We start from the raw sequence: 23,904 nt of genomic DNA on the forward strand, positions 1-23,904 counted from the left end.
TTGAAATGGTACATGTCTATGAGAACCCCATCGAAAAAGCTTTAAATGCAAATTTAATCACTCAAACATTGAAATGGGGTCACAGGAGATTTAATGGGGGTACTTCAGGCGCTTTTAGTTGCTATGCTATCAATACATGGGATGCTATAGGTGGGACATGGTTTACATTCACATGCTTAAATGGGTGCTAGAGAACCCATTATTTGGGGGATTGTCACAGGATAGAGATAACCTTGTTCAATTTATACCCAACATTTACCTATATCAAGTGTGTAACAAGATTTAACTTGTCCCAAAGCAGCGGCATTGTAATAGTTAATTATGATTGGGAAGTTTATTCCCCTTAAAGGGGTTGTTCACCTTCAAACAACTAGTTGGTCTCAGATAGATCACCAGAAATAACGACTTTTTCCAATGACTTTCTATTTTCTATGTGTGACGGTTTTTCTAATATTGAAGTGTAAATTGTCATTTCTCTCCTTCTGAAGCAGCTCTGGGAGGGGGGGTCGCCGATCCTGTAAACTGTTCTAAATGGATACATTTAATTGATACATTTCTTATCTTTGTCCCTGCTGAGCAGAATCTCTGGGTTTCATTACAGGCAGCTGTTAGACTTGATACAATTGTTGCTAATACTCCAGAGATGCTGCTGAGAAATGGATCAACTCAATGTTGCAAAATTGTAACAGTTCAGAGTCTGCATCTGAATTACTGAGCTGCCAGACTCAAACACCACAGACACAAACAAACATTCACATAGATTTTGGAAAAAACATAAAAGATAAATAATGGAAAGTATATGAAAAAAGTTTATTTCTGGGGAACAATCTAAAAACAACTGAATTGAAAAAAGTGTTTGGAAGGTGAACAACCCCTTTAAGATTTAAATACATGGACAGCGCGCACCACATACTGGCGGCAGATTGGACACTCGCTCATTCTCTTCCCGCATTTAGTGCACGTCACCATGTGACCACACTCCAGGAGCACACAGTCGATAACTGCATCCATGCAAATTCTGCAGAGGTTGTCCTCACTACCAGTCAATGAGCGCCGTACTTTCTCTGGAAGACAAAATTCAGTCCAAAACATAAAGTTAAATGTTTGGTTAGTTATAAAGCCAATACTGGACTAGGAAAAGGGGTCAAAACCACTGCAGTTGTTACTGAAGGCTGAATAACTATTGCTGTTGTACAACTCACTCATTGCTTTATGCAGTCTCCCCCCCCCCTCACTATTACCATTCCCCCGTCAGTCACTTTAGCTGCTCTGAACTGCAATATTCCCTGTAGTGGCCAATGGAATGCAGAAACATAGATTCTACACTAAAAGTAAGTAGGCTGTTAACCCCCTTGCTGACATCAGTGTGTACGTGCTTAGCAGGGAAACAGTTAAAGGGTCTGAGTATCCGTGTTCAACTTTAACCCAATAAACAGGGTTTGTGGTTGGAAAATGTTGCTTATTTTGGTTTGTTATTTTGACAATTCATTTTTTGTTATTAAGTAGAGCTATTGTTATTAACTGGGTCCCCAGATGTTTTCCCCAATGCACAATAAATATGCTGTTTGAAGGAGAATGCGAATGTCCTGTAGAACAGTTGTTGATGCTTGGGGTACACCTCTGAGTCTTGCTCTTGTTTATTTTGTAACAAAAGGGGTTATTTCATTTTAAACTCTAGGGCCTGCCTCACAGTTTCCCAACACTGCATATGTTCTGTAGATCCTCACAGCAGCACAGACATGTCAGTAAGTTATTCGGACATTCTGGCAGCTGTACCTGTGCTACTTCCGGAGCCTCTTATTATGTTGGCTGCCTATCCAGATATACAACCTAACTCTACACTGCAGTAGCCCTTTAAAAGTTGACAAAATAAAAAGAACGGTGTTTAAAAAAAAAGGGGGCAGCAACAGGGAACCTCAGAACAATATCTGGCCACATTTACGAATGGCTACATGTAAACAGGGCCATCTGGCATTGTACTAGAAGCTTGTAAGATTCACACAGGCAAGGCCACTTTTCCTAGCTTGGACTTACTTTAATATAATCATTGTAATGCTGTTTGTCTTTCAATCAAAGAGGAAATATGAAATGAAAATGTAATCAGTTTCAAGAACATCTTGCTGCATATGGTGTATCTGTACATCATTCTACAATTCAGCACACAAAGAACATCTGTATGGCAGGGTGATGAGGAAAAAAAGCCTTTTCTGCACTCACGCCACAAACTGAGTCGCTTGTTGTATGCAAAAGCTCATTTAGACAAGCCACAGTCATTTTGGAACAAAGTGCTTTGGACCGATGAGACAAAAAAAAAAAAAAAAAAAAAGGGATTTATGTACTAACCATTAAATCCGTTTCTCTGTAGTCGACAGGGGGACACAGGAACCAGTGGGGTAAACCTGCATCCCTCCAGGAGGCAGGACACTTGATTGACAGATGAAAAGCGGGCGTGCCAGTATTACCTCAGCTTTACCCCAATGACTGAACCAGGTCGCCGCTCTGCAGATCTGTTCTGCCGAGACAGAATTGCGCCATGTCCATGATGCTCCCATCGATCTTGTAGAGTGCGCTTTAATTCGGAATGGTGGTGATCTGCCTTTAGCCACATAGGCTCTTCGAATCGCCTCTCAGATCCATCTCGACATAGTGGCCTTGGACGCTGGTAAGCCTACTCGGTGTCCTGATGGAATAATCAACAATGTCTCGAACTGTCAAATTGGTCTCGTACGCTTAATGTAAATCTTTAGAGCTCTGACAACGTCAAGCCCATGTAGTTTTTTCTCTTTTGCATTCTTTGGATCTGGACACAAAGACGGTACTATAACCTCTTGGTTGAGATTAAATGATGATACCACTTTAGTTAGAAATGACGGATTGGTCCGCAGTACTGCCTTGTCCTTTGAAATACTAGTAGTGTGGGATCGCAGGACAATGCTCCTAGTTCGGATACTCTTCTTGCTGAAGAGATAGCCATGAGAAATGTTTCCTTCCAGGTCAGCCACTCCAGATTTACGGATGCCAGTGGTTCAAATGGGGGTTCCATGAGAACCTCTAGAACTACATTTAGGTCCCAGTTTGGTGTTGAGGGCCGCCTAGGTGGGACAACATGAGCAACTCCTCAAAGAAAACGTTTTACGGTCTCTTCCAACTCTAGTCTATGCTGACAAAGTATTGAGAGAGCCGAAATTGAACTTTAAAAGAAATGAGCTGAAGTCCGAGGTTTAGACCCTTCTGTAGAAAGGATAGTATATTTGGTATGGAAAGAGTTTCAAATGGAATTCCCTGTCTTGACACCAATTCCAATAAGTCTCCCAGATGATGGTGATAAATCTTTGACAAAACTGGTTTCCTGGCATTTAGTAAGATCGCTATTACCTCTGGTGAGAATCCCGGTCTTCTCCAGATGACAACCTCAACCGCCACGCCATTAAATTGAACAGTCCTGGGTTGGGGTGGTGTATGGGTCCCTGACAAAGGATATCTGATCTGCAAGGTAGCGGTAAGGGTGCTGTTGTTGACAACTCTTGTAGATCGTGGTACCATGTTCTTCTTGGCCAGAATGGTGCCATGACTATCACTAGCAGATTTGACTGTCTTATTCTCTTGAGTACCCTGGGTAGTGACGGGAAGACGTACGCCAACTTGAATGTCCATATTTGCGTCATTGCATCTATTCCCTCTGCCAGAGGGTCCCGGCACCAGGCAAAGAATCTGGGAACTTTTCGATTGATCCTGGATACCATGAGATCAACCCCAATGTTGAACTAGATCCTGGAATACCTCATGGTGAAGTTCCCATTACCCTGGATCTATTTCGTGCCTGCTTAGAAAGTCTGCTTGTACATTGGAGATTCCTGGTATGTGAATTGCTGACAGTAACACTTCGTTCTTCTCTGCCCAGTCTACAATTCTTTCTGCTTCCGTTAGTGCGCCTCTGCTCCGAGTTCCCTCTTGGCGATTTATGTATGTCACAGCGGTCGTGTTGTCGCACTGTACTCTAACTGCTCTTGACTTGAGTAGTGCTGACCAGTGGAGGAGAGCTAGTTGGATGGCTCTCAATTCTATTACGTTTATTGGCAGGTGTGTCTCCTGGTGATGCCAAACACCTTGTGCTGTTCTGCCTTGCCAAGTTGCACCCCATCCGGTGAGGCTGGCATCTGTTGCCATCACCATCCATTCCAGTGTGGCCCATGATTGTCCTTTGGAAGTGTTCCCTGGGATAACCACCACCAGAGAATGGAAAGGTTTGTTGAAGAGATCCCCTCTTCCACCATCTGAGAATGTTGACTTAGAGAGGACAAGGTGAATTTGAGAGAAGGGTACTGCCTCCATAGTCGAAACCATGGAGCCCAATACCCTCATTGCTTGGTGAAAGGTTGGTCTGTGGGCTACTCCGAGGTTCCATACTTGCTTCCTCAGCTTGATTTATTTTCTGATGGGAGGAAAACTCTGTACTTTGTGTGTGTCGACCTCCAGTCCCAAGAAGATCATCCTTTTGGTTGGCCGAAGCCGAGACTTGGCCCAATTGATCTTCAAATTGTTGAATTAGAGACACTGCCCTTTCTAGACTGGTTAGCACTTGTTGCTCTAACCTTGCCTTGATTAGAAGATCATCTAGATAAGGCATCATGGGTATTCCTTGGAGTCTCAGGGCTTCTGCTGTAACTGCAATCAATTTTGTGTGGGCAGAAGACAGTCCAAATGGGAGTGCTACGAATTGGAAGTGTTGGTTCGCAAAGGCAAACCTCAGGTATTGGTGATGGTTTGGCCATATTGGTACGTGCAGGTAGGCATCTTTGATATCCAGAGACATCAACAGCTGATCCACCTCCATGCCGCAAATGACTGAACATAGAGTCTACATCTTGAACTTCACAGACTTGATGTACTTGTTCAACCTTTTGAGGTCCAGTACTGGACGGAAAGACCCCTCTTTCTTTGGAACAATGAATAGATTGGAGTAATAGCCGTAAAATCTTTGTTGCTGCGGTACTGGAACAATCACTCCTGTCTGTTGTAGTGTCGTAAAGCAATCTCGAAATGCCCGAGCCTTCGTTGGATCGGTGGGAATTGAAGACATGAAGAACCTCCGAGGTGGGTTTGAATTGAAAACCAGATGGTAACTTTCGGTTACAATTTCTTTCACCCAGACGTCGGAAGAGTGTTGGAGCCATACCTTCCAGAACCGCAGAAGTCTGCCCCCCTATTGCTAACTGCAATCCCGGAGGGGGTGTCATGATGAGGTGGGCTTGTCCTGGCCAGTCTTGCCCTGGGGCTTATTTGGCCTCCAGTTTGCTCTAGATTTGTCATTGGGCCTATTACGAAAGAATATTCTTTTAGGCGAATTCGAACATCTCGTGGATCTGTTGCTGTGGTCTCGGAAAAAAAATCTTCCCCGCCGAAATGTATTTGCAGAGCGGGACTTTTTGATTTCTTCGAATTCTTCTCCAAAGAGGCATGAGCCCTTAAAAGGCAATGCGGTCAGTGATTTCTTTGGCTAAACAATTGGTTTGTGGACCTCAGTTCAGAGTGTGCAACGTGCGGCCACCGCTAATGTGCGAGCCGCTAACTGTGCTGTATCAAGTACTGCCTTGCAGAGATAGGCATTAGCTTCTGCAATGTAGTTTGCTGCTTGAATTCTGGGAGTGCTTTCCTGGATTCCAGAAATTAGAGATTCTGAATATGCCTCTATAGCCCTACTGACCCATGCCGATGCCAAGGTTGGGCGTAATGCTGCCCCTGCAAATGTGGAATTAGAAGAGTTTCTAAACGTTTATCTGTTGCATCTTTGAACGCAGCTGCATCTGTGACTGGTATTGTTGTATTTTTTGGACAACCTCGAAACTGGCGCATCTATGACTGGTGGAACACTCCATTTGTCAACTAATTCTTTTGGGAATGGATAAGACTTCGAAAACTTTAGTGAGGCCTGGAATTTCCTTTCAGGTGTGTTCCACTCATCCTGAACCACTGCCAGTAACTGATTATGGGCTGGAAAATAAGTTGTTGACTTACGTTGCCATTTAAAAAGCCCTTTAGCCTTGGGTTGATCATTGGCTGAATCTAACTTCAGGACCTTGTAATTGCCCTAATGACACCCTCCACATCGTGGTGAGTGTCTTTGTCTCTCTCCTCCTCCTCTTCCTATCCTGAATTCGGGGGGTGAGGAAATAACTTATCCTTTGGATTCTGAAGCGTCTAACACATCAGATGGTAATGGTGTAGAATTTGGTGACACTGCTCTTTTAGTAGCTGTGCGTCTACGCTTCTCTGTTGAAGCTTCGCCCATCTTGGACATAGCCTTGCCAATCAATTCTGCAATGGTCCCTGCAATAGTATCGGCTATTGGGGCATTTGTTGAAGAGATGCCAGTGACTGGGATAATTGAATTGCCCACAGTGGCGCTGGGGGTTCTCCTGAAGTAATGGAGGCAGAACTGTGAGAAACTCCTTCCTCAGGTGAGACTGACTGCCTGGAGCCCTCTGCCAGTAGTAGACGGGGACAACCATAGTCTACCCAGGAGAACAGGTCTGACAGAGAGGATCCGTCTGGCCACTAATAAATTTTGCACTACATTTTTTTGTACAAGCCAAATATGTAATTTGACCTTTTGTCTTTGAGGCGTGGCCCCCCCCTGAGGGAATAATGCCCCTTCCTTAACTTCTGCCATGGTCTCAGGGAAGTACTGGGGGTGAAGTGGAAGGCGCCTGCTGTTTACTTGCCCCCTTTGTTGTGGACAGCGTCTCCCCTGCTTGCCGTTTGAAAGAAAATGGGCGCTGGCGCCAATTATCCCTCTCGCGATAGCCGGTGACGTCACTACACCACTTGCTTTCAGATGTACGCAGGCATGGCTTTCCCCGGCTCCCTTGAGTAGGGCTGCGATATTCCGTCTACTCCAGGCATGGCTTTAGACAGCCTGGGAGCATGCAGCAGCCGCAGCCCCTCCTGTCCTTTTGCCAGTAATGGTAGTGGACTGCTCCTAGGCTTGCAGGCGGGGTGTGCATTGGTGTGTGGGAGGTTGTGCATGTAGCCCCATACCTGCTCCGCAGATTTCCTGGCCAGAATCCCTTGTCTCCAGGGTGAGACAGGATACATTCTGGGTGGCTATTTTCCCCCTAAGGGGATGTATACCGGAATTTCTCTTTCCTGTGTTGGGGGTTAACTCTTTGGGTACAACTATTCGTGTCCCAAGTTTTTCCCCGGGTGTCAGTGCTAAACACTGACTGAAGATCTTCCTTTAGTTGGTTGGGTCTCTCTTGAGACCATATAGCCCATCCTCCTGAGGCAGGACACTTGAAAAACTGAAGTACATAGAGGACGTACTAGGGGTAAAGCGGAGGTAATACTGGCACGTCCCCTTTTCATCTGTCAATCAAGTGTCCTGCCTCCTGGAGGGATGGAGCTTTACCCCACTGGTTCCTGTGTCCCCATGGAGACTGCAGAGAAATTTAGTTATTTGGTCATAACAAAAAACTTTTGCATGGCGGAAGAAAAACACAACATTCCAAGAAAAAAACCTGCTACCTACTGTAAAATTTGGTGGAGGTTCCATCATGCTGTGGGGCTGTGTGACTAGTTCAGGGACTGGGGCCCTTGTTAAAGTCGAGGGTGGGATGAATTCAACCCAATATCAACAAATTCTTCAGGATAATGTTCAAGAATCAGTCACAAAGTTGAAGTTACGCAGGGGTTGGATATTCCAACAAGACAATGACCCTAAACACACTGTGAAATCTACAAAGGCATTTATGCAGAGGGAGAAGTACAATATTCTGGAATGGACGTCAACATTCCCCCAACTTGAATATCATTAAAAATCTATGGGATGATATGAAGCAGGCTGTCCATGCTTGGCAGCCATCAAATTTAACTAAACTGGAGAGATTTTGTATGGACGAATGGTCAAAACTACCATCCAGAATCCAGACACTCATCAAAGGCTATAGGAGGAGTCTTGAGGCTGTTACATTTGCAAAAGGAGGCTCAAGTAAGTATTGATGTAATATCTCTGTTGGGGTGCTCAAATGTATGCACCTGTCTAATTTTGTTATGATGCATATTGCATATTTTCTGTTAATCCATTAATCTTTATGTCACTGCTGAAATACTAATGTTTCCATAAGGCATGTTATATATTAAAAGGAAGTTGCTACTTTGAAAGCTCAGCCAATGATAAACAAAACTACAAAAAATGAAGAGGAGTTCCCAAACTTTTTCATACGACTGTATATGAGGGGAGGGGGCTCTCTTTGCTTAATAGGTGTTTTATAATTAATACAAACCAACTCTGGCACAAACCTTGCATGTAGATGGATATAGAGAGATTTGTGTCAGTAATTATGATTTCAGTCAGTAATTTTGAAAGTGTGCCCTCTAACAAATCTTCTAGGAAAAGAGAGCATCCCCATCCACTGATGTATATACCTAACTGCCAATCAAAATCTGACTGAAACTTGATTATATTAGAAACAGTAAATAAAGTAAACATTGTAAACATATTCAATTAAACATTCTGTACTCTTAAATTAAATTCTTTGTGAAGGCATTATGATCTAGATTAACCCCAATTCAGATTTAGGTGCCAGGGTTATCTCAAGTCTACAAATTGTTATATATGTTTTCTGCTCAAGGTGGCACTATATTTCAGTCACATGATCCTACTAATATAAATTACAATATAACCTATAATATTAATGGAGGTAATCACAAAGCATATCCCCAAGTATAATACCTGGGTGTCTAGGATAACAGTACCCAAGACTAAACTCTGATCAAACCAAGCTTGTGAATACACATATGTTAATCAAGCAGCTAAACTGAAAAAAAGAAAAAGACAAACCTGGATCTGCTTTACTTTCTGAATTCTGCACTGTAAGAAAGAAAAAAAAAAAAAAAAAAAAAAAAAAACATGAAGGGAACAATACAGAGACAGATTGGAACCATTATAAATGACTTAATAAATAGCACAGCACACTAATAATGCCAATATGTAGAAAATAACTGAATCAAACTAATACAGATTCTTAAAGTTTAGAAATAGAGACATTGCAACAGTAAATTTCTGGCGTTTGTGAGGGTTGTGAAGGGCTTGTTTCGGAGATAGATAGTCGGAGATATTTAACACACTGACTGTGCAATATGGTATTGGAATTTCAGTTATGCAAAGAAATGGGGTTGTCATTTTGCCATAAATCTCCCAGGGTATGGACACCATGGGGCGGATTTATCAAAATGTGAGTTTAGAGCTTAATAAATAAAAATTCACCCACGCTCTATTCATTCCTATAGGATTTTTAGAACCATATTTAACAAATGGCGAGTTCTAACTTTCACCCACTGATTAGAAGTGAACAGAACGTGGGCGAGTTTTTATTTATCAAGCTCTAAATTCACATATATCTGCCCCTATATATCACCCAAGTATAAATATTCTCCAGTTTGGATATGAGGGGGTAAGCAGAGTTATGCCACAATGGGGTTAGTGGGTTGATAACTTGTAATGAGATAAGAATATGAGCTATTTGCCAAAACCTAAAAAGAGGAGAGATAAGAGGTTGTGAGTGCGGCAGCATTATTTTACCCAAAACCCAGATTATTGTCAAAACCAGTTAAATGAGCCCAGAGAGAGTGCAAGACTGTATGATGTGCACCTTCCACCCAGATAGTCAATTGTGCCAGTTGGGAACATCCAGGGGAGTTTCAGCCAGAGGCGGCTCCTTCAATGCTGCCCCCCAGCGCTTACCTTTCTTGCACTGGAGGGGGTCCGAGGAGGGCCCAAACACGAATGCGGAGAGCGAATTGCGTTCTCTCACACTAGAAGACAAGTTTCCAGCTTAAAAAAAAAAAAAGCGAATTTGGCTCTTAGGGTAAGGCCAGACGGGGAGATTTTGTCGCCTGGCGACTTATCGCCACGTCTTTTGCGCCACTATCTTCCCGAACTGCCTCAGCGTTTTTTCGCCATAGGCTACAGCGCAAAATTGCATGCGCTAATGCACACGCGGCGATGCGTTTTCAATAGTCGCCCGAAGTTGCCTCACTTTGCCTCACTGAGGCAACTTTGGGCGACTATTGAAAACGCATCGCCGCGTGTGCATTAGCGCATGCAATTTTGCGCTGTAGCCTATGGCGAAAAAACGCTGAGGCAGTTCGGGAAGATAGTGGCGCAAAAGACGCTGAGGCAGTTCGGGGAGATAGTCGCGCAAAAGACGTGGCGATAAGTCGCCAGGCGATAAAGTCTCCCCGAATCTCCTCGTCTGGCCTTACCCTTAATGGTAACCTGAGGGGTGCTGCTGCCCGAGGCGAGTTTCACACTTCTGTGCTTGCTTCTGCCTCTCTTCTGACAGGCACAAGGAGCAATTCACCATGAAAAGGCATACTTTTGCATTTCCATGCTGAAATCTTCTCCATGTATCTGCATGCAGAGCTGGAACCAGGCAGCCTGTTAGCCCTCTGGGAGGTAATCAACCCAGAGAGACCTAGGGGCAAATTTACTCAACGGTTGACTTTGCCAGGCGAAGTTTCGCCAGGGCGCCGCTAATTCACTAAAATCCGAAGTTGCGCTCATGGAAGCGAAAGGTAGCGAAGTTGGGCTAGCGATGCCTAATTTGCATATGGCGGCAAGTTAAAGTACAATGAACGTTTATGTAGCAGCAAATACACTACACAAGCCTGGGAAAGCTTCATAAAATAAAATAGAGTTGTTATTTTGCCCTATACATGTGCCCACTGTATAGTTTAGGTGCCATATGTTAGGAAATGTGGGGGGGAAGGAGGGTACCCCCAAAAAAATTTTACGATCTTTTTCAGCCTATCACCCTTAAAAAAGTAAAAGACGCCAGCGTTTTTTTGAAGCAAGCACCATCTACTCTATTGCACTTTGCCTGGTCTGAGGTGGCGAAGGCAAGTCTGGCACAAGAGGTAATGTTCAGTAAAATGCGCAAGTTAGTGAATTAGCGTAGTTACGTCCTTTCGCCATAGCGCAACTTCATCTGGCATAAGGGTCCAAAGTAGCGCTAGAGTAGGTCCACTTCACTAGCGAATTTACGCCAGCATCCGTTAGTAACTAAATGACGTCACACGGGCGAATTTTCGCTAGCGTTAGCCACTTCGACCTTTAGTAAATTAGCCCCCTAGAGTGAATAAATTGAAACTGTGGAAAGGAAAAAGAGCAGTAGTGCATTTTCCTGAAGATGTTCAGACAAAAGTGCAGTGCTGTAAGTGCAGGAGCATAAAGTCTAAAAAAAAAAAAAGAAGAAGAAGTGCAAAATTAGTGTGTGTGTATTTGGGAAAATGGCACTGGGTCTTGGTAGGACAGCAATTACAGATGCTGAAATATGAGATAATGCATAGAAAGTTATTAGAAACAATATGGCATTTCATTTGTCATTCATACTAAACCTTTAATACTGCACTTACAAGCTTTTCTGTTCTCTTCATTCTCTCTGTATAAGCGACTGACTTTTTCTACCAGTTCCCATTTCTCACAGCATCCTGAGTAGTTGACAAAATTCCGAGCTAGGATTTCCTTTAGCTGTCGGATTGTGAGCGCATCAATATCCTCCAGCACTGAAAGATCTGACAGGGACACTCTTGCTCGCTTTCGAGACAGTTCAGCTGTCTGTAATAAACCACAGTGTTAGTGAAGATCCCCATAGGGTGAACGGGTTACTTTCAAGTTAACTCAATATTATAAAAACTGTGATCTCTTAGCAAGGTTTTCATTTTTATGTTCTTTTTATTTATTTTTTGCCTCCTTTCGATTTTAAATGCTATCTGGATGACTGGGTCAAATGCTCTGTGAGACGGCTTTATATTATTTATCTTTCTATCCAGGTTCTCTTATATTAGTTTTTTAATCGGTCATTCAAACCACTGCGTAGTTGCTGGGTTGAATGGAACCCTAGCAACAAATAACCTTAATTCCAATACTTAACTCCAAACCAAAGTAAAAATGTAAAAGAAAAATAAAGACCTATTACTAATAGCCTTAGAATATCACTCTCTATATTATGTAATAAGTTAATGTTACAGTGAACCTCTTCTTCAAATATGAACAGTGCAGAAATCTGAGAAACTGTTCTGTTTACACACTAACCTAGGGCAGCCAGGGGATACCAGGAAGGCTAAGACAGGCTAAGTTTTTAAAGTGCAGACTAGGAATCATCTGTGTATAAGAATATAAGGTACACTCGTTTTTTAACGGTTAATGCAGAGAAATGTTACTAGTCCTATATAATAAAATCCAAGTGTCTCTGCGTCCAGTCCGTCCCTGTGTCCGTGGAAATGCGCTACTGCGCATGTGCCCCACGGACCGTCTCTGGCGCATACCTCCCAACTGCGCATATGCTGCATATATGTAGCCAATGAGCACGCCGTACGCTCCCAGCCAATGAGCGCGCAGCACATAGACGTACGTGTAAAGACTGGCGAATGTAGAACCGAGGGAGAGTCAGCACCGGGTGTGATGGGACGTTCAACTATAGACTCCAGGGATTCAGATGTGAGAGCTGCTAATTTACTTAATACAGCCCACAGTGCCGGATCGCTGCTGGAACTTACCGCAACGCCGTTAACGTCCAGCTCCTTGGCTCATCTCGCGTCACTACGGCGTCACTGGCATGCGTATAAAAGCGCAGTGACGCGACACGTACAGTAGCCGCCTTTGAAGGGGGGAAGTGACGCGTGAGGTCGGAGTGGCTGGGAAGTGCACTGGCTGGGCTGACAGCAGAGGGGAAAAGAGAGCGGAGCTGACAGCAGAGGAGTATCACCACAGTTACAAGTAGTGCTGATGCCTCAATCTCGCGTGATGAGATTTGTGACGTCGGGCTTGGCTGTCAGACTGGAGGCAAGGAGCTGGATAATAACGGCGTTGCGGTACTGCGGTAAGTAGCGCTCCGGGACTGCGGGCTGTGTGAGTAAAAACAGGACAGCTCACAGATAGCGGGACTGTTGGGCAGCGGGACAATTGCTGGGCAGTGACACAATTGCTGGGAACATGGCAGAGAGCTGGGAATGCGAGAAGAAAGGAGGGAGCTGAACCACAGTTATACAGGGACTGCTTTTGTTGAGCTCCTGTATTTCACGGCACTCACAGCAGCAACTGCCTCACCTTTACTTTCCCATGGACTTTCTGGCGAATGAGTGACTGACTGTGTCAATGAGTGACTGACTGTGTCAATGAGTGACTGACTGTGTCAATGAGTGACTGACTGTGTCAATGAGTGACTGACTGTGTCAATGAGTGACTGACTGTGTCAATGAGTGACTGACTGTGTCAATGAGTGACTGACTGTGTCAATGAGTGACTGACTGTGTCAATGAGTGACTGACTGTGTCAATGAGTGACTGACTGTGTCAATGAGTGACTGACTGATGACTGACTGATGACTGACTGATGACTGACTGATGACTGACTGATGACTGACTGATGACTGACTGATGACTGACTGATGACTGACTGATGACTGACTGATGACTGACTGATGACTGAGTGATGACTGAGTGATGACTGAGTGATGACTGAGTGATGACTGAGTGATGACTGAGTGATGACTGAGTGATGACTGAGTGAGTGAGTGAGTGAGTGAGAGTGACTGAATGAATGAGTTAATGAGTGAGTGACTGAGTGAATGAGTGGCTGAATGAGAGCTGGGCTGACAGCAGAGGGGAAGGGAGGAAGGGCGGGCTCACAGCAACAAGCATGTATGTTCTAGCGCCCGTTAATTTAACGGGCTTAATGTCTAGTATTATATATTCTACATCATTTGAAGAATCGCTTGGATAAGTAGTTTTCAAGACTACTCTACAGGTCCAGTTAATTTACGCTTACCACTAATAGATATACATTGGTAACATTGCTTATATACAATTTACATCTTCATTTTATTTATCTTTTCTGTGTTTAGTCATCCATAAAGGCTACAGAACACACAGATTTGTGATTGCTTGTATCAGGTCCAGACTGGGATTCAAAATAGGCCCTGGCATTTACACAGGGAACCAAACAGACCCCACCCCACTCTTTTCTGTGTTTAGTCATCCATAAAGGCTACAGAACACACAGATTTGTGATTGCTTGTATCAGGTCCAGACTGGGATTCAAAATAGGCCCTGGCATTTACACAGGGAACCAAACAGACCCCACCCCACTAAATAGCGACTGTCTATAGAATCTTACAGCGTCTCCACTGGCATTTGCTGGAAACCGGGCCTGGCTGGTATGCATATTTGGGTGACAGTTTTGACAAAATGTGGCAATCCTTCTGGTGTTTGATTGCTGCTACATGGAGAGGCAATCTAAAGTGTAATATTGGGCTTCACAAGGAAAAATTAACACTCATTTTAGCTATTAGTAGTTTCATAGTACAAGTAAAGTATCATCCAGAATGATCGAGACCTGGGGTTTGCTGGAGAAGGGTCTTTCCTTCATTTAGATCTCCATAATTTGTCGGCTAAAAATCCTTTAAATTTTAATCCATTAGGATTGTTTTGCCACCAATATGGATGTATGCAGCTTAGTTAGGATCAAGTACCATTTCATTGTTACAGAGAAAAACTAAATCACTTATAAAATTGAAATTACTTTCTTAAAATGAACTCTATGGAAGATGGCCTTAATTCAGAGCTTGTGTGTGCAAGAGCAAACAGTTCAGAAGGCAAATCACTATGAGTTAATCAAGAGTTGTACTTACCTGTGGTTCTTGGGGTTCTGTATCAGATGCTGAGATTGCTTCAGTTGTACCCTAGACAAACAGCAACAAATAGTGTAAATGATACCCCAGACTTACATGTCAGTTTATGGGGATGTTCAGCTTGGGACAAATGTCCCAATATGAACAGCCAGTGCCAATACAAATATGTTTCTAACTGATCTTTATATCAAAAAGTTAAGCACTTCCAAGATGTCTGTAACTGCTCTTTGCTGGTCCTGCACTTTCTTTATTTTGCGGTCTTGCTGAGCTTTCTAAGCCCTGACTGACACACCCCTTCTGTAGGTCTTTGATACCATTAGCTCATACGATTCAGCCAATCTGATTTTGGCCAGAGAAGACACTTGTTTAAAAGAAGCTTGAAGAGGCAATTCACATCAAAATGAAACCACCAATCATAAAAACAGAGCACACCAATTGTTCAACACGAATTCAATGAATAGGACATAGGACTTCAGCACATGAAATATACTGCCTATTTACAGAGTGGGGGTATCTATCACAGTCTTTTAACCACAAGCAATGCAATTCCAACATTTTTACCCTGGTGGTTTTACATCACAAAACCTGCTGTCATGGACATTTAACTTCTGCCCCAATAAGTTTCATGCCACCATGATTACTGGAATATTCAACAAAAAGGCAAATGCGATAAAGAACTTGGATCAAACGCAGAACATTGCTGCAATGGTTGTGCTTTTTATTCACTACTTGTTTCAAGCAGAGTTCTTTATCAAGTTCTGCTTGAAACGTGTAGTGATTAAATAAAAAGCACAACCATTGCAGCAATGTTCTGCGTTTGATCCAAGTTCTGTATCACATTGCCTTTTTGTTGAATATTCCAGTAATCATGGTGGCATGAAACTTATTGGGGCAGAAGTTAAATGTCCATGACAGCAGGTTTTGTGATGTAAAACCACCAGGGTAAAAATGTTGGAATTGCATTAGCTTTATTGGATGGAAACGGCAGTGATTGGACTAAGAATAATTTGAGACTACAGGAATATGCGGATGTTGCAACTATTTCACACTTCTATTCATTTTAGCGTCTACCTTAATAAATTTCATAGCACCATGCAGATTCGATTATGGCAAATGTGGGTAAGAGTTACCTTTCATTTGATTTACCTGGGATGTGGCTGTGCTACCACTTCTTTCAGATAGTTCTCCCTCAGATGAGGACACAGATGGTGAAGGCACAGGAGGTGAAGAGAAAATTGAATGTGGTAAGAAGCTAGAGGACTGAGATCTTGCAGAGCTGTCCATACTAATGTCCATGTCTTCTGTTGGACAGGGGCCATGATGGCACAGTACCATATCTACTAAATCTTCCTTTTCTCTGCAACTGACAGTTGGGATGTTTCTAAGGGATAGATACTGCCGCAGATCCTTTACTTTAAGCTTCATAAGCCGAGGCCTTTGAAAGTCTGTCTCCTGTAGCAAATGGCAGGTACTGCAACGTCTTAAGTTCTCCTGAGGTGTAGAGCACACAGAGCAGAAATCCTTCTTGCAATCACAGCACACATGCTAAAAAAGAATGAATGGGTCATGGATATGCAGAAAACATGCTTAACCTTCCCATTCTAATCTGTCATATAATGGGCACAATACATATACATAATTACTGAAACTATAAGAAGAAACAAAGCATTGCAATTGTTCTGGTTAAGACTTCTTTACAAGCAATGCAACAAAGTACAGCAATTTCATCAGCCACCTTCAACCCTAAATGTAATTTTAGTAGTGACAAATGGGTGAGGCCTAGATGTTGACATGATATGTATGGGGAATCCCCTCTGTATGATAATTATGTGATACCTGTACCAAGGTGAAGATATTTTGGCAACCCTGATCTAAAGTAATCTCTATCAATAGCAGTGTTACGATATTAGAAATGCATGTGCCAACCAGAGGTTTATTAGACCGCCCCAGGTTATCTTTAATATCAATATCATAGTTTTAATTATTTAGTTCAGGGGGCCCAACCTTTTTTTACCCGTGAGCAACATTCAGATGTAAAAAGAGTTGGGGAGTAACGCAAGCATGAAAAATATTCCTGTTTGGTGCAAAATAAGTGCTGTGATTGGCCATTTTGTAGCCCTATGTAGACTGTCAGCATACAGGAGGCTCTGTTAGAAATACACCTGGTTTTAATGAAATCAAAACTTGCCTCCAAACCAGGAATTCAAAAATAGGGACCTGCTTTGAGGCCACTGGGAACAACATGCAAGGGGTTAGTGAGCTTCATATTGCTCACAAGCCACTGGTTGGGGATCACTGCCTTAAACTATATAAATGTTACGGATTATAAATGTTATGATGGCCACACATTTATGGGTTTCCATGACACAATACTTTTCGATTTATTAACATTTTCCAATCTCAAAAAGGTATATACACAAGATAAATCCCAATGGCAAGAAAAAGACTACCACAATACAATCATTTCATTTTCCTTTGCAGCTGTGCATACTAGTTTTATTTTTGACTCTCACCTTCTTCCTGAAGACAGAAAATGCTAGCCCACAGGCTTTACACACAATGTTGCTAGAAGACGAGGCAGGATATGGAGAAAAATCAGTATTTGATGCAAATCGAAAAGGGCCAGTTCCTCCTGCGAAACCTGTCTGTTGACCTCGCACTGCTCCAGTACCCATGACTTCATTCAGCAAGCCACAGCAAGAAGCCCACATGGAGCTGGCCCCCGACTACAGAATGAAAAAAAAAAATACATATTGAAAACAATAAGCGTGTAAAGTAATTGGGTGCTACAGAATTACTAGAGAGCCCCAGCTCCTGTAGTCTCAACTTTCTTTAGTTGTGGAGTGCACAGCTTTATAATGACTTGATATGTAACAGAAGTTGGTTAACCTTCAACCTGCCTTATGACTATGCTCATTTATATATCTGCGTTCGCCCTAATGTCAAAGGAGGGATGGGGCATGTCCATAGTGAGTATGTAAGAGTGTGCTCGGAGGTGGAAATGGGGCAGTAGAAAAGTGCTGGTGGGGTGGACATAGGATAATGTTTAGCCGGGACCCCGAAGACATTGTGTTCAAATCGGCCCTAACCCACGGGTCCTGGGGGGCTTCGGGCCAGCCCGCACCTCATGACTATGCTGATGATGCAGTGATTTCAGGACGCTTTCAGGTAAACAGGTTCAGGATCAGGCAAAGTTACTGGTACACCCAAGGCAGCACACCCCGCCCCCTCCTCACAGCAGCCATGGAGAAGAGGTACATGCTTGGAGCCCCTTCATCTTTGCACTCTAAGCACAGCTAGTTCCAGCCCTGCATATGTGCATAAAGGGTGTGAGATACTTAGCTTTACTTCTTTACCAAAAAAGAGAAGATAAATCTGTACACATTGACACATTTGTCACGCCCAATTTTTGAACAATTTTGCCTAAAGTCTGGAGGGCAAAGGACCTAATGCAGTGTAGTAGACCAAGTACTAACACATATGTTGATGATCTTATATTGGATATCCTAAACAAATCAATTAAAATGTGATCCATACCGGTATTGTGTCAGGAAAAATTATCATTTTGAGCCCACACGTGGAGAGATACAATGCCAAATTGTCAAACTAGATCTGCCCATGTGTGGCCAGCATCCTTTAAATATAACATATTGTTGGAGTACATTTACCTTTATTTAATACATCTTATGGTGCAATGTCACTCTATAGAATACTACAGCAGCACTTTGAAATAATGAGATGATGAGAGATGTTCATTACCCTGTGGGAGAAGAGGGAGTGGTTGGGGTGCAGGAGGGTAGGGTGAAGAGATAAGGAGGGAGAAGAGAACAATGCATGTTGGAAGCAGAGGGTAAGCAGGAGAAATACCACAGGGCAGTTCTATTGAATAAGAGAAAGGAAGGTTGGGGGGGGTGGGGTGGAGGGAAAGCAGAGAAAGGAGAAGAAGTTTAAAAAAGCGATACATTGTTTGTTCTTTAATAATAAAGATTTACATAATATGTTACCCAATATATAACTATATTTATTTCATGTTTATTTAAATATTTTCTTCTTTTTTTATTCTTCAACTCCCCTTCAAAGCAACTGTGGGAGGAGAAGAATAAGGGGAACTACCATCGGGATCTCCCCCCAAAAACATAAGCACATTATGCAGATAAAATTAAAATGCAACTCTAAGCAACTTTCCAATAGATGAACTTTGGGGCAGGCAGAATACATTTTAAAGATTAGAGTAGAATTGCAAACCAAAAAACAGAGGCTTATATGTATCACATAATCTATATTATTAACATTGTTGCTACAGAATGAAAACGGGTCTCCGTCTGAGCATCATATTATGGTTAATTCACTAGTTTTTTTTATTGATACAGAATAGTTTTTTATTGATACAGGTGGTACTAACAAGAAAATATTCCTCCTTTATTACCAAGGTTACGTGAGAGTGAGGTTCCATACTGCATGTCACCTCGATAATAATAAAATGCTCTCCTATCGCAGAGTAGATAAGAAGACAAGAATAGTTGGTAATTCTGATAACCTCAGCCCCACTTACATTAAGAATTAAACCAAATTTCAGTGTGTGGCTGAATGAGCCACAGATGTTACTAGAAAGCTTACCTTCACTGCACACAATCTGAACTCACTTGCAAGATTGCATCTAAATCTTCCTCAACTATTAAGTAGAACTAGAAACATGAACATTTCTGCCTGGTGTTTTTGTATGTACAAATTCAGTCGTACAAACTAGCCAGATTAGACATTTAGGGGAGCATATCAGAATGGATAAGGATTCCGAATATATGCCCCCCAAAATAGTTTACCGTAGCATTTAACCCACTGTAACCAATCAAGGTTTGTTTTCATTATCCATGCACTAGACCAGTAAATGCCAACTTCTGATTGGTTGCTATGGGTTACAGAGCTAATGCAAATGTTACCAGTAAGGTGAATGGCATAGCAAGGGGCTAAAATGTACCGTGTGGTAACCAATAGCAACCAATCCGCAATTAGCCTTCATTGTCTGAGTTTCAGTGTGCTAATTGTCATCAGAAAGTGACTTGAAAATGAAATATGTATGTGCTGTTCTGCTGTGACACCTAACCTTCACCTGTATGAATGTCTCTAGGCTATTCTGCAGAGACCATGGGCAGTATAAATGATGGGCAGTATGGCGCCATGGATATCTGGAACACTGTCTTACACAGACCTAGCAAAGATCTACTCACAATAAAACCAAACTGCATGCTTACAGCATCAATGCACTCATCAGCACAACACCAGAGCATGGAAGCTGCTGACAACAACAAGATTAAATACTATGGTACCCTAAAAAAAGACAGAACCCGGAGTCCCTAAATCATGAATATCATTTGTCAGTGACAACTCACTTTGGTAACAAGGTCTTAGGACTGCAGGGGGCAAAAATAGCGCAGGGTACATTATTAAAGGGATACTTTCCTGCAAATTTTTTTTTTTTTTAAATCTCCTCAGTCACTTGCACCAGTGGTAGAGATGGGGAACCACTCTCCTGCACCATCAGTGCTTGTGCAAAGCTTGTACTGTGCATGAGCCAGGGACAGACAGGGTACCTGGCCTAGGGTGCGTCTTAAAATTTAAATTTTAAATTAGGGTTCAGACTTGTATAAAACAAGAAGGGTGGGGGGGGAAGCACCCAGGGTATAAAATTGCATAAACCTCTTATTTAAATATTACGGTTACACTACTTGGGAGATACACTTGCAGCACAAATTTGCCCTACACAGACTATATTGACACAACTTGATATATTTGTGGTAGAATTTATGACATTCTTTTGACTCTCTTTATGAACTATTAGTACAGGTATGGGATCTATTATTCAGAATGCTTGGGACCTGTAGTTTTCTGGATGAGTCTATTAAAATAATTTCAACGTGAAATAAACCCAGTGGCATTGTTTGGCACCCAAATGGATTTATGTACAAGGTACAGTTTTATTATTACAAATAAAAAGGAAATAATTTTTAAAAAACTAGGACTATATATGCATAAAATGGACTCTTTGGAAGATGGACTAATTTGTAGATGTTTGAATATCAGGTTTCTGGAAATCAGAACCCATACCTGTATTATATCCCTCCCTCCAATCCCTTTTTTATTTTTTTTATTTTTTGTTATAACCCATTGTGTTTGCATTGCCCCTTTCTTTTGTTTTTCGTTTTGTTAGGGCTCAGTTTTGGAACAGAATTCGGTCAACTGCTGTGTGGAATATTCAGTCTTCGGATGAATAGGGAAACTATGAAATTGGTGCATCCCTACCTTAGGCAAATTTCTAATTTAAAAAAAAAGCATCTTATCAACCAAAGGGGGAAAAAAAGCAATAAATACAATTAAATTACATTAATAAAAATTGATCTGTGAGGTTTTATGTGTTTACAAAGCCAAAAAAACCTCAGCGTCTACTGCCAGGTTTTAGTCAATGAATGATTTAAAGATCCATCAATGAGCTGCTGAAGCTGTAAGCATACACTGTTTCAACATCAAGCCAAGCCAGGGATGTGCAAGCAACTGCTCTGTGAGTAAATAAAACCTGGCACTGCGGTTTGTTACACGGCACTTACTTGACTTGTTTGCCAACCATGGGGCATGGATCTCACAAATGTTTAGGGATATAAAGGACACAATCATATGTTCAACTGTTATAATGCTACAAAACTAGCGATACACCAAACAGGGCCACGGAAGATGATTTTCGAGCAGGTTTCGCCACCATGGAAAAACGTTTCTCCAGTGGCATAACTAGAGGATACTGGGCCCACAACATATCCAGAGGTTGACCTGTTTTAATATGTTGAAATTGCAGATTTATTAGGGCCTCAACTGGCCTCTTGTACCCGCAGAGTCTGCTTCCACTGTAACTACACCTCCCGCCTGGCCTGCCCACACTTACTTCCGGAACTGGAAATTCAGGGAGGCAGGGTGGATGGGCATCTGATGCACATATCACCAAATCCATTTTTTTTTGGTAATTTGGCTGAATGCCAAATTTTTCACAAGGAATTCAGCCAATCTGGAATCCTAATTTGCATATGTAAATGTAAATTACGGTAAGTAAGGAGAGAAAAATTGCAGTATGTTTAATCTCGTGACCTTAAGTCATCTGATTTTAGGGTTTAGATTGAATTTGGCTACATTTAAATTGTGCGAAAAAAAGCCTAAAATTCGATGCATCCCTATACAAAACTGATTCAGATGGATGACAACAGGACAAGCCGAGTAGCTCATAGGATTTGCTGTATCTTGTGTGAAGCAACTCAGAGAAAGGTAAAATATCCATCTGCTGCATATCTTTCTGGAATCCCCATTGCAAATCAGCCCCTAAGATAATGCTAATAATGCTCATTTAAAAAGGTTACTACAGTGGCTGTACTGACAGATATATATTAGATAACTGGATGGCTTTTTAGCAAGGCAGAAAATAATTAAATAGTTTTTAGTAGATAGTTGATCCAGGGACCAGTCCAATTTCCATCTTGGCCTCAGGAAAGATTCCCCCCCCCCCCGAGTCAAATTGGAGAGGCTTCAAATGTTTTTTTGCCTTCTGCCTCTGGGTCAACTAGCAGTTAGGCAGGTTTCAATTAGCCTGCTACAACTTTCTGTTCACCCTCATTTCTACTCCAAACACAGGACACAAAACCCAAAAATCTTCAAGGCTAATGTTGCACACTTGGCATTGTCTCTACCAAAGGAAAAAAAGCAATACTTTACTGCCCGACAGGCCCAGGTCTGGACTGAGATTCAAAATAGGCCCTGGAATTTCAGGTACACAGGAGGCCCAAACAGGCCACACAGCAGCCCAATATATAGTGACTGTCTATGACAATTTACAGCAGCCCCTCTGGCATTTGCCAGAAACCACAGATTGCCAGTCTGGGCCTGGACAGGCGCTAATCCTGTAGGGAGAAACATCAATGCTTTTGGCCTCTAAATATTAAATCAAGGTGCATGCAACAAGCACAATGCTTTCATATGGTTCCATTCAATAAAATCAATAGGTTTTGGTAGGCCCTAGAGCTGTGAACATCAAATGTAACAATGGGCAATGTCTCTGAAATCAGTAGGAAGTTGATGTGTGTGTTAAGCTAAGCATGAATTGGAACTGCCATTACTGCCCAATGGGACATGTGAAGATATCTGCTCCACAAACAAACATGAATTTAAGTAGAAATGCTTCATGGTGAGAGGAATGGGGGAAAAAGGGGGTCTGTACAATTGTGCCTGTATTTATCAAATACAATTAATTTTCCAAAAATAGCCCAAAGGTCTGTACAGGTGAATGTTAGAGAATTTTGCTGGGAAACCTTTATGGCCCACAAAGCTGCCACTGGAGGAACAAGATAGCATGGGATTGCAATGGGGAAAAATATAGGAACAATTATTTCATTATGGGGAAAACAATGTTACCCGATGTTATTGCAACACAGAGCTCATGTGAGAAGCGTTGTACAGGGCATTTTGCATTGTCTAAACCTAAAAGAAAGCCCTTTTGTGTTATTTATGAGAGCAGAATGTGGCGCATCGATGTGCAATACTAAACTACAATCACTCGCCGCGTCAGCATGAGAAAGATGGGGAACCCCCGGTTGAAGCGCACAAATACCCGGATGTAGCAGGCGGAGCGGAGGTCAAGAGAGATGAAGATAGAGACAGTCGTTCGGCTTCAGTTGTCATCCCCTCCTGCTTAGTGTTAACATGAAGGAATGTGCGAAAGCTCATTAGGTACCACAGCAAAGATGTCCCTCAGCTGAACACGCCTATAAATGAGCAATAGCTCACGGAAACAAGAGCGAATGTAGTTACCTTCATGACACAGCGCTCCACACTGACCAGCTCCCTGACAACCAACCATCAGCTTTTCCTGTCGTACAATTTATAAATATGAATATGCTCTCCCGGTTCAGTTACTCACTTTCACTTATCCGCTACTTCCACCTAGAGGTCAGTCCAGGAAGCGCAAATCATTTTCCGTACGATGCTTTTCCTGGTCAGCGTATTATTATATTAATTATTAGCAACGAACATTTGTTTTGTATGGATGCTGTACAGCTGGTTTCTAACAGACATGCAAATTGCCGTCACCCGGTAATCATTTATGTCCGGGCTTTCCATAATACACAGCACGGAACCTTGCTTTTAAGGTCGCAGGCGGAGTATTTAGCGAGCTGGACCACTCACG

General features: G+C 42.4%; 1 protein-coding gene across 3 annotated transcripts; it reads right to left on the reverse strand.

Annotated features, from left to right (window-relative positions):
• Nucleotides 1-791: 791 nt before the first annotated feature.
• rnf34.L (ring finger protein 34, E3 ubiquitin protein ligase L homeolog) lies at nucleotides 792-23,850 on the reverse strand. Of its 3 annotated transcripts, none has more exon segments than NM_001091824.1 (7): nucleotides 792-1,064; nucleotides 8,840-8,869; nucleotides 11,416-11,617; nucleotides 14,691-14,741; nucleotides 15,837-16,235; nucleotides 17,204-17,416; nucleotides 23,638-23,850. In NM_001091824.1, coding segments are annotated over 6 exon segments (1,068 nt in total). In that variant the 5' UTR covers nucleotides 17,402-17,416; nucleotides 23,638-23,850; the 3' UTR covers nucleotides 792-876.
• Nucleotides 23,851-23,904: the final 54 nt, after the last annotated feature.

This window comes from Xenopus laevis, chromosome 1L, assembly GCF_017654675.1.
Source record: "Xenopus laevis strain J_2021 chromosome 1L, Xenopus_laevis_v10.1, whole genome shotgun sequence".
Lineage (NCBI taxonomy): Eukaryota > Metazoa > Chordata > Amphibia > Anura > Pipidae > Xenopus > Xenopus laevis.